We start from the raw sequence: 12,147 nt of genomic DNA, 5'->3' as shown, positions 1-12,147 counted from the left end.
AATTCAGGGATGAAATGATTAGAATATATTGGTCAAGGGTCCTGTGACCTTGTGTCTGTCCAATTCTTGTGAAAGCAATATCTCAAGAAGGCCTTAAGGGACTTAAATTTGGTATAAACATCAACTTGGAACCTTGATGGTCAATGGTCAAGGTCACTGTGACCCCACAAATAATGTTTTGGGCCTTAACTCAAGAATTTATGCGCTAATTATGACAAAATTTGACACACATTTCTAATATTATGAAATAATAATGACCTTTTATGTCCAAAACGTGAATGGACCTGTATCTGTATAGCGCCTTTCTAGTCTTCTGACCACTTGGAGTGCTTTTACGCTACACATCAACTTCACCAGTTCACATATATTCCCACACTGGTGGCTCAGGGCTACTATACATGGTGCCACCTGCTACTCTGTTAGCCATTCATACATGATCGCACACCAATGGCACAGCCATCGGGAGCAATTTGGGGTTCAGTATCTTATCCAAGGATACTTTGACGTGGAGCTGTTAGTGGGTTTTTGTCCAGTGGAAAAGGGGCTATACACTCAAATGAAAAGATGTGAGTGGGTGTTTGTATTTGATTTTTGATACTGGTTAGTGCAGCTTTAAGATGATTTGTGTCAGATCACTGTTTCCAATGTTAAACATGTACTGCATTGCAAACCAGACTCAATTCCATTTGATCAAAACATTATATTTATCAATGCTCATCAATACATTTAACAGCACAGAGCCAGCATCTGCACACTTTATATTTTCTTATGGTAAAATTCTCATGTATAGTCGATGCTCAGACCAACAGATGCAGCTTTGAATTCCTGCAGGTTCAGCAGAATCAACAAAACTTAGTGAGGAGCTTCATTTCTCTCAGGTCAGTCCAAATAAAATGTCCTCTAAAATCATTTATTCATGTATGTACAATCATCTATCAAGAGCAACATGAAAAAATAAATGTGTGATTTCCTTGAATCATATATGAAGACAGAAACCCTGGAGTGACATGACAGATTGTTTTCCTTGGACCACTTTAAGACTCAAACACACTGATGATTCAGATTGTCGTGGAATGGTTGTGTTGGCAGTGAGGGCTCAGGACAGTTACTCAGCATTGATCATTCACAGATACTGATGAGGATATTCTTTCATTCTAGTTGCTGATTGCAGACATCAAAATCTGACATTCGTTTAAACGGTAGATTTTAAATTCAAAATCTGCCAGTAATAATTATTCCCCCATGTGCCCCGTTATTCCTTACATGGTCCTTTCATATGAGAAACTGTACATCACTATTTTCCTCTTTTAACCATTTTTCTTAATATATTAACATTCATTCCTGTGTGACATCAACAGTTATTAAAACATGAAATAAAAGTGGCAAAACTAAATTAAAACAAAAAAAAAATCACCAAATAATACTGTTCAACAAAGGAGTTTAAAATGTTCCGAACGAACATTGTGTCAAAGTAAAAACCAAATCCAGAGAACAGACAGGGCAGTACAGACAGGTTGGGAGGAGATGGACCTGATGGCGATGATGGCGATGATGATGATGATGATGGTGATGTTTATAAGTTGCTGAACAGTTCGTTCCTCTTGCTCCAGTCCATGGGCGGGGCTTTCTTGGCAGCTCGTTTCTGATGGGCTCTTTCTCTGGCCTGGGCCAGCGACATGCCCAGACCCAGACTGTCGGCTGCTGGGACTGACTCCGGGGCCTTTTCCTCCTGGACACACACACACACAGCCACTGGGGTCACTTTACATTCATTTCCTTGAAACCTGCCCTAACAATTATCACTACCTGCCTAATCCCAACCCTACCCCCTAACAGAGCCATAACCAGTGGCTCAAGTGTCAGCTTTTCTGAAATGAGGACACAGCTTCAGTCATCACCAATGGAGTAGTCCTGAGTCTGGTGTGTGTCCCAGAATGTAGAATGCACGCTATGTTTGCCTTTACAGAGTATCCCAATGATTTCATCCATTTGAATAAAAAAAAAAAGTTTCATGAAAAGCAGTACTGTTAATAAAGTTATTTCAAGAAAAGAGCTGTAATATTCTAATGACATGACTTTTTTCACAAGACTTTTCTTGTCTTTAACTCAAATATTACAACTTTTTCTCATAACTTTATGTCATTTCTTGAAATATTCCACTTCATGCACCAAGTCAGTTGTACTACACTCAAGGCCTTCATCATATCCAATATTCAGAAACCCAGCTGTCACATATCCATACTAATTCAGACAGGATGTGACAGGCATCACAGTGTGAGTGGAGTTCGGGTCAATTAACAATGATCAGTAAATAAAAGGCTAACATGTATAACTGTATTCCTGCTCTATTATTATTATTTTATGTCCATTTGTATTTTATTTAAATGATCTATTTCTAAAAATATCTTAACTGATTTTATTTAGCATCCTATTACTTACTGTTTTTGCTCTGTTCTAATGCTTTTTATGCCTCCGTGCCCATGACAGCTGTAGCCAGAGCCTTTATCATTTTGGGCTGTCCATCCACCCATACCATTCTCGTGAACACGATATCTCAAGAACACCTTGAGGGAACGCCTTTTTATTTTTAATATTTTTTTTCAAATTTGGCACAAACGTCCACTTGGGCTGTGCGGGCACGCTGCTAAACTCTATCTTGGGGCAGCTGGTCTAATTATCCCTGTCTCTGTGTGGTTCTGCGGCCCTCCATCAGGTAAAAACTATGTAGAACTGTGTCAAAAACGAGCACATCTGTTTAAGAATGATAAGAATTAATACCTCATTGTAGCAGAGGCAGCGCGAAGCAACAGAGCAACCTTGTATGTGTGTTGTGACATGTCACAGTAAAATAAATCAAGTAAAGTGATGCATCCTCTTGTTAAAATGATCTGGATATTCATTCATTTTCCGTAACCACTTATCCGGTTGGGGGTCGCGGGGGAGCTGGAGCCTATCCCAGCCGACATCGGGCGAGAGGCAGGGCACACCCCGGACAGGTTGCCAGACTACAGACAACCATTCACACTCACATTGACAGCAATTAACTGCATGTCTTTGGGAAGAAGCCGGAGTACCCGCAGAAACCCACACTGACATGGGGAGAAACTCCGCACCGGAGGGCTCCCCCACCCTGGGTTCTAACCACGAACCCTCTTGCTGTGAGGTAGCAATGCTAACCACTGCACCACCGTGCCACATGATGACGACCTATTTAATTAATTCAATATTAGTTAATATAGTCTATATGCTTCCAAACCCTTCATGACCAACTGCATTATTACTTGGCAAAACACTTAACAATATAATATTGTTAAAGTTATACGTTGAATGAACTGTCAGTTACTGTTGGTAAACATCGGCAGTGAAAGTGAAGCCACCCTCGTTAGCCACTTGGCGTTTCACTTCGCTATATCTGCATTTTTTCTGCATTGTGTTTTCAATTCCCGACCTCACTTGTGTGCTGTGTCCAGGAACATCCTGAATGCAAATAAGTAAGAATGAAATACAGGCAGAGGGCAGAGTCTCTGCAGATAAAACCACTGGGATTACTTTGTATGAGTCTAAACATGTTTTTCTTTTTGGGTAAATCTTTCCCAGTATGCCTTTAATATTTGTCCTGTAATCAGTGTATATCTGAGTTGTGTTTATGAAAATATTTGTGTTTCTGTGAGGTGAACATGTGGTTGCACTGTGTACCTGAGCAGGTGGGGAGCTGCTGGTTGGCAGGGAGGCGTTGGAGGAGGCACTGGAGGCTGACGAGCTCACAGTCACTTTAGGCTTCATCTCTGCTGCTGCCTGCAAAACAGAAAAAACATTCATGCTGAATGCACATACATAGCTCTCACTTCTGTTGTTCAAGGACCGAGTTGCTCTTGGGAACAGCATTTGATAAAACAATTTCCACTCAAGGTCCACTTACCTGACATTTATGACTAAGTCAAAAGTTCTGGAACAAGCCAGTAAGTGGACCTTGAGTTGCATTAGTTCTGTCATATCATTCTGCTGCCCCTGCTCCATACTGTTGGTGTTATACACTCACGCCCACTTTATAAGTTACACCAGCTCAACTGCTTGTTAATGCAAACAGCTGATCAGCCAATCACATGGCAGCAACTCAATGCATTTAGGCATGTAGACATGGTCAAGACGACCTGCTGAAGTTCAAACCGAGCTTCAAAATGGCTTTGAACGTGGCATGGTTGTTGGAGTATTTCAGAAACTGCTGATCTGCTGGGATTTTCACACACAACCATCTCTAGGGTTTACAGAGGATGGTCCGAAAAGTATCCAGTGAGCATCAGTTCTCTGGACGAAAATGCTTTGTTGATGCCAGAGGTCAGAGGAGAACAGCCAGACTGGTTCAAGATGATAGAAAGGCAACGGTAACTCAAATAAAAACTTGTTTCAACCAAGGTATGCAGAAGACCATCTCTGAACAAACAACACGTTGAACCTAGAAGCAGAAGACCATAATGGATGCCACTCCTGTCAGCTAAGAACAGGAAACTGAGGCTACAATTCACACAGGCTCACCAAAATTTGACTTGAGGATTGTAAAAACGTTGCCTGGTCTGTTGAGTCTGATTTCTGCTGCGACACTCAAATGGCAGGGTCAGAATTTGGCATAAACAACATGAAAGCATGGATCCATCCTGTCTTGTATCAACGGTTCAGGCTGGTGGTGGTATAATGGTGTGGGGGAGATTTTCTTGGTACACTTTGGGCTCCTTAGTTCCAACTAAGCATTGTTTAAATGCCACAGCCTACCTGAGTATTGATGCTAACCGTGTCCGTCCCTTTACAACCACAGTGTACCCATCTTCTGATGGCTACTTCCAGCAGTATAACGCGCCATGTCACAAAGCTCAAATCATCTCAAACTGGTTTCTTGTACATGACAATGATGTCACTGTATTCCAATGGCCTCCACAGTCACCAGATCTCAATCCAACAGAGCAACTTTGGGAAGTGGTGGAATGGGATTTGCATCATGGATGTGCATCAACAAATCTGCAGTAACTGTGTAATGCCATCATGTCAATATGGACAAAAGTTTCTGGAATATTTCCAGCACCTTGTTGAATCTACGCCACCAAGAATTAAGGCAGTTCTGAAGGCAAAAAAGGGTCCACCCTGATACTAGCAAGGTGTACTTTATCAAGTGGCCGGTGAGTGTATAGAGATAACTCAAAACCTCAGCTAATAAAAGTTAAACTCTGCATGACTGAAGTAAATGAGGATGATAGTTTAGTTGATGTCCAGCAGGGGGCAGTACACCGCTGCCGTCAGTAATCCTGACCGGCAGCGTGCCTTGATCATATTCTCATCACTCACTTATTAAAGCTGAGGCTCAGTGTCAGCAGCACTAATCTGGAAACTGCTTCAAATATTAACACATCCTTGCTCGTGTCCACATTCTTCAGCTGCACTGTGTGTCCTCACACACAGTACCTGACCCTGCGCCACTCACTTCATGTATGTATGAAATTGGCATCTAATTGGTAGGCAGCTGCTGTTCTAAAAATAACGTCAGGCCTCTGTAAGTGGCTTTGGACAAATGCTACAATATGCTGCATAACACAAGAGCCCTCTGGTGAGGTTTCCTGGCTGCATGGAGAGGCTTTTAACACACGCTCACACTAAACCACAACAACTGCATTTTCATTAGACACTCCTCTTTTAATGGCCATCCCATTTCCACTAATGTAAGTTAAAAACCTCTTAAGATATTAACTCTATTTGTCCAGGAGTGTTTTATGGGAATGACTGGAGCTGAGCTGCGATTTTGGATCTCTGTATACACACTGAACAGAGGCAGCAGAGGTTGTCTAAAAGGCAGCTTGTGTAAAGGTGGGTAAATCTGACCCATCACTTCATATGGTCAACTGATAAAAAGGAGTGAGTGCACACACACATACACACACGTATTTCAGGTCAGAGGTGGTCATGAGTTCATAGAGAGTGCTGTGTTATGTAATTGCTGGTGAATGAGTGATTGTTCTGGCTGCAGTAGAGTAGGATCTCCCTGCATGTGCGAGTATGTGAACAGCGCTCGTTAGTCATCTCATTAGCATAATCCCCAACTCGCCTTGAGAGTTAAAGCCACTTCAATCCCATGATCCTCCAGGACACAGGAGACAGAAAGAAAGAGAGAGAGAGAGAGAGAGAGAGAAAAACACACACTGGTGAGCTCTTGTTGCCATGGTGAAGGGTCACTCGCAATGTCACCAGAGGGGCCGATCCACTTTTCCCATGTTGTCAGTGTGTGTGTGTGTGTGTGTGTGTGTGTGTGTGTGTGTGTGTGTGTGGAGGAGGAGGTGGAGAGTGTTTACTTTTGATAAACCACTCTGCGGTGCTCGTGGAATGTCACACCAACACATGTGGGTTAGTACTGACGGCTAATTACAGGGCCATGATGTGATTTTACACACCCAGATGATGAGGAGTGCTACTCTACAAAAACACCATGCATTCATGTGAGAAAAAAAAGAGTTTTGTTTTTCTGAATTAACAGGAATATTACGTTGTTCATTCACAAAAACAGAGCAAATTGTTTTTTCTTAAGTTAGTGCATTATGCGTCTGTGCTACTCATATTGTAGACCGGCTGTATAATGTCTGCTGTGGCTCTGGGAAAGCTTTATTAAGTCTCAAAAAATAACCCTTACGATGCCATAGTGATGTCATCAGGGTTATCGCAGGACCCGAGTTACAAACTGGGAGCAAAAAGGCCACATCCATGCTGACACCTTTTCATTTTAAAATGGCGTTTTTGAACGAAAACTAGAATTAATGTCTTGTGGTTGTACGCCTCCACCAACCAGTCATGTTGCAGTTTACATCCATGTCTGTGACATGTGTCTGCATGTGATGCAATTTGTTTGACGATTGTTTTTAATGTAGAACTGATCAACCCTGTATTAACTGTCAATGGGATATATGGACCAAGTGAAGAAGAGTGTGACTTTTTTTTTGTTAACAATCTTAAAGAGACAGAAGGGAAAAAAGAGAGAGATGGGGAGGGGGAGGTACGACATGCAGCACTGGTCCCTGGCTGGAACCAAACCCCTGACATTGCAATCACGTGGCATGTGCTGTGGCAAAATGTTTTCTGAAGTTTTGTAACATGACATCATTCAGGTCTGTGTGCTGTGTGTTTGAGTGTTACAGTGCGGTCTTGACAGGGAACACGCGAAGACCGGGACGATTCACAAAACACAGTCCAGAGCTCCTAATCTGCTACCAGGAATGCCCAGAGAGGATCAGTGGGGCTTTTCCAGGCCACTCTCTGTAAGTTTGTGTGTTGTGTGTGTGTGTGTGTGTGTGTGTGTGTGTGTGTGTGTGTGGGTGCAGTGGTCCTCACCTCCTCCCCCTCTGATGCTGGCTCAGGAAGAGGTCCTACAGGGGAAAAGAAGACATACAGGCCTCACTTCATCTTAGTATTAATTATCATACACTAAATGTCTCATCATTTTGTTTTTCATCTTTTAACACTGTAATGATAAACATGCACTTGCAAGTCAAGTGCAATCGGTGTGTAAAAGCATGTGTGTGTCATACCGGTGACGTGTTCCTCAGTGGGCACGACGTTGCATTTCTTAAAGAATTCTTCAGTCTCTGCGTCCACCACCAGCAGTGTGGTCTCATCTCCTCCTGCTTTGATGGCAGCAACCACCTCTGAGTGCTGCTTGCCAATCACTGATATGCCATTAACCTGAGAGAGGAGAGGAGAGGAGAGGAGAGGAGAGGAGAGGAAGTTTATTTTTCTGAATCTTTCCATAATTTGTTTTTAGTTTGTACAAAAATTGTGGGGTTTTTTGTGACATTCCAGAATATCAGGTCAGCAATCATTTTGTCATTAACACATTATGGTCACATGGTGCTGGAGTTTCAGTGCAGATTGCTTTGAGAAGTACAAATTGACCTGCCAACAATAATGAATTTATCATTTACTTAACTATGGTTAGCAGACAGCCGACATGGTTAACCATCGTTCTAACAAAACATCCGTATACACAAACCACTGATTCATGAGTCCATATTCCGCAGCAAGTCTTCAGGATATCCTTACAAAAATGTACACATCACCCTGCAACTGTTACTTTGAGATAGTTCAAACAAAATCAGATCATTGTGTCATCACATGATTTGCCAAAAATAGTGATCATATGTTCCTTTAATTTAAGGTGACATCCCAAAATCTCGAAAAGCATGTTCATGAGAATAACAGGGAATTTATTCTTTTCTGCGTAACCTATGCTGTAGTCTGATGTGCACCTCCCCAGAATTGTAACTACATGTCGCAGTGATGCCGACCTCCTGTCTGTTTCTGTAAGCTGAAACCTTTTCCCTCAGTGAAAACAAAGCTTTTATTTACATGTATTTCACAGATAAGAAACAATAAATTGTGAAGACAGTAAAGCCTCCACTAAAATAGCATTATAAGTCTTGTGTGTGATTTATCCTGGCTTCTTCGCTAGGCTAATTTATACAATGTTAAATGCCATAGGCTGGTGCTAATAAAGTTAGCATGTTGTATTTGTTTAGAAAACATATTTAGTATAAGACAGTTGTTTTATCTGTGAATCTTGTGAGTTGTAATGGAGCCAAATTATGTACCGTTACCTTTGTTAAATGTTGCTGTTGTCCCTGGTTTTATATGAGAAAGGAAAAAGATAGCTAGCTGCTAGGCTAATTTATACAATGTAAAATGCCATAGGTTTGTGCTAATAACGTTAGCATGTTGTATTTGTTTAGAAAATGTGTTTAGTACAGGACAGTTGTTCTGTCGGTGAACCTTGTGAGTTGTAAGGGAGCCAAATTACGTACTGTTACCTTTGTTAAATGTTGCTGTTGTCCCTGGTTTTATATGAGAAAGGAAAAAGATAGCTAGCTGCTAGGCTAATTTATACAATGTAAAATGCCATAGGTTTGTGCTAATAACGTTAGCATGTTGTATTTGTTTAGAAAACGTGTTTAGTACAGGACAGTTGTTCTGTCGGTGAACCTTGTGAGTTGTAATGGAGCCAAATTACGTACTGTTACCTTTGTTAAATGTTGCTGTTGTCCCTGGTTTTATATGAGAAGAGGAAAAAAAATTGCTAGCTGCTAGGCTAATTTATACAATGTCAAATGCCATAGGCTTGTGCTAATAACGTTAGCATGTTATATTTGTTGGGAAAATGTGTCCAAATAAAGACTGAAAGTGTTTGTCTGTGAATGCTGCGAGTTGTAGTGAAGCCAATTTGTGAACTTGTGTTGTCTCTATTAAGCCATATTTAATGTGTGTTTTGAATCAATAGCACTTCACAGAAACCTCCACCGTCGACAAGTGTTTTGGAGGTGTAACTGCAGAGTGACACAGACACATCACCGCAGTCGTAAAAATGCTCACAATAGCAAAGCTGACGTGCGTGGTTGTTTGTACCAAATTTGAAAAAATTCCCTCAAGGCGTTCTGGTGAAAGAGTGTGCATGAGAATGGGATGAGTAAGTAAGTACGTACAAACAACCCCAAAACATTATGCCTCCAGCCACGGCTATCACCAGCATTGAAACATAATGAGTTAAAACTGAATAATGTATTAAAACGTTTTGCATTTATTAGTACATTTGTATGTATTTCACTGCATTTATAAAAAATGTTATTCATTTAATCAACACTGAACACTTTGGCTATACATACAGGGTGAGACATATTATCATCAAACGCACCAATAAAAATGTGTTTGCAATCACTCTCTAAATATCACACTGAAGCTGTAGTGGAACGAATAATTTTATCTCCCATTGTCTCCTGATCCTACACTACAGCTGTTTACATTAAACATGACAGAAAGCTTTGCCTGCACAGGTGCAAATACTCCAATCACTTATAACTGTAATGTGCCAACAGATGATAAGAACAATGGACATAAACTATATGGTATCACTGATAATTCACACAAACTAAATGAATGATGATGTTTTTTATAAAGTGAGGAAAGATGCCAATGCTGTGGTTGTAATGACAAGTAATGAATGGAATGATACCCAGCAGAAGAGTAATGGTACCAGTGATGGAAACTCTTTCCTAACAGTGTTATTACAGGGCGTGGTACACAAGCATACTCCCAGAGATGGAACTAATCAAGCATGCAGGGAGATAAGAGACTGAGGAATTCCTGTGGGAGGAAGATCTGAGGTAGGAATACTGGCAGGAATCTCTCCGTCTCACCAACTCCCACAGTGGCTGTGAACGCTGGACAGGTGGTACAGAACGTTCTGCTCTATTCCTCACCAGTCACCCTCTGAAACACACCCTGACCTCCACAGAAAATTCATTAAATTCCCGGCACTCTGTTTACTGAATTCCAACTCTTAAACTTCCACAATATCCCATGTAAAGCTTCCATCTTGTTGTGAAAACACTAAATACAGTTGTGGTATTACTTCATTTACATCATCTGTATACCCCCCCTTTCCTCCTGCATGTGAGAGGCCCTGCAGACTGTTTGCGCAGGCTGTAATTCAGCTACAGACGCATTAAGTGGATTATCTCTGACCCTACCATGTTCAACATGGCCAGAAGGCCTGGTCGTCACACACGCAGCGAGGGAGAAAATGCTGATTTCTGCTTCAAACACACACAGAAAAACAGTCTTTACACACCCCAGACACACAGGAGCATATATGTGAACACAGCTGCACACATGCAGATCACAGCTGCACGCACTCTACATCTAATAATAACCTAATACCTCCTGGGATTTCAGTTTCCCGTTTACCCACTGATGTAATAGGATTACAGCTGATACAAATACAAACAAAACAAAATAAAACACCCACAGTGTCACCACTCAGGAACGATGTGGAAAAAGTATCTGTGCATGCGACCTAGAGGATGAGTGTCTGTGTGTTGTGTACCTCGATGATCTTGTCCTGTGGTCTGAGGCCTGCTCTCTGTGCTGGAGAGTCGTCATCCACAGCTCTGATGAACTGGCCTGGTTTGGACTTCTCACTGTGCAGGTTGAAGCCGTAGCCGCTGTGTCCCTTCTTCAGGCGGCAGAGACGAGGCCGCAGCCCGCTGCTCTCCTCCTGCACACATATGGCAGAAAACCAACAGTTCATTAAAAGGTGTAATCAGTAATATTTCACTGTCTCTGTAAATAATATCAGTAATGTGCAGTCTCATCTGGACTTCAGCTTCAGCTTCATTTGTGTCGCTGATTGATGCCGCTCACATCCATGTGAGCCCGGCTCTGTGTATTTCCTGGAAATGTTACTGCGCGTATCTGTACTTTAAGTTTTTATATTCCTGTACATTTTTACTTTGATTCCACTACATTTCCAAATAAAATCTATACTTTTACTCCACTACATTTCCTCTAAGCATCAGTTACTTACTACAGAATAGAAAATGAAGCGGGGAAAGGAGGGATAGATGGACAAATGAAGGGTAAGAAATCTTTACTTTTACTCAAGTGTGACTTTCAGGTACTTCATCCACCACTGGAAAGATCTATGGAAGCCCATTTCCGCCAATAAAATCAAATAAATAAATGAAATAGGAAACTCATAACAAGTCAAAACTATGAAGTGAAAAATATCAACTTAAAGAGTCAAAAGCATGAAACAGTAAACTGAAATTATTATATTAATTCAGAATTTTTCCTTTTGTTTTGCTTTACAATTTACAATTGTATAATAATTTATTAGGACAAATAATGAAATAGTATTTCAACGTTACGGGACAGTAAGTCGAAAGCTAAACTTACTAAGTCAATATAATATTCGAAAATTTGAACTATTATGTTTTAATCATGGGCAACAACATTTTTGACTGTCAAAACTGATATTGAGAATTTTAATTTAAAAAAAAAAAAACACTTACACAAGAAAGTTTGATTTACTAAGTCAAAACGATGACTTTTAACGTCATACTTACTCAAAATATTAAATGACTTAGTCAATGCTATATCTACATATTATAGGACAGTAAGTATAAAAATATGAAATTATGAGAGACAAATTAAGAATTATAAGATACGACATAAAACTTAGGCCTTTGAGATGAGTCAATTGTAAATATTATACATAACAAGTTGTAGTAATGAGATATTACAACTGAATAATAATAATAATAAATGTATTTGGTACAAAAATAAAAG

The 12,147-nt window shown here is 40.6% G+C and overlaps 1 protein-coding gene across 1 annotated transcript in view; it reads right to left on the bottom strand.

The window, feature by feature from the left end:
- Positions 1-680: 680 nt before the first annotated feature.
- slc9a3r1a (SLC9A3 regulator 1a) overlaps positions 681-12,147 on the bottom strand; it is a 28,758-nt gene continuing 17,291 nt past the window's right edge. The window contains exons 2-6 of the mRNA XM_049563758.1: positions 10,904-11,074; positions 7,560-7,713; positions 7,363-7,397; positions 3,697-3,795; positions 681-1,729 (exon numbers count right to left, since the gene is read on the bottom strand). Coding sequence (XP_049419715.1) covers positions 1,574-1,729; positions 3,697-3,795; positions 7,363-7,397; positions 7,560-7,713; positions 10,904-11,074 — 615 coding nt within the window. The 3' untranslated portion in view covers positions 681-1,573. The remainder of the gene's footprint in view (positions 1,730-3,696; positions 3,796-7,362; positions 7,398-7,559; positions 7,714-10,903; positions 11,075-12,147) is intronic.

This window comes from Epinephelus fuscoguttatus, linkage group LG20 (genome assembly GCF_011397635.1).
Source record: "Epinephelus fuscoguttatus linkage group LG20, E.fuscoguttatus.final_Chr_v1".
Lineage (NCBI taxonomy): Eukaryota > Metazoa > Chordata > Actinopteri > Perciformes > Serranidae > Epinephelus > Epinephelus fuscoguttatus.
The sequence above is the reverse complement of the archived record's forward strand: the minus strand, read 5'-3'. Positions and strand labels throughout refer to the sequence as shown.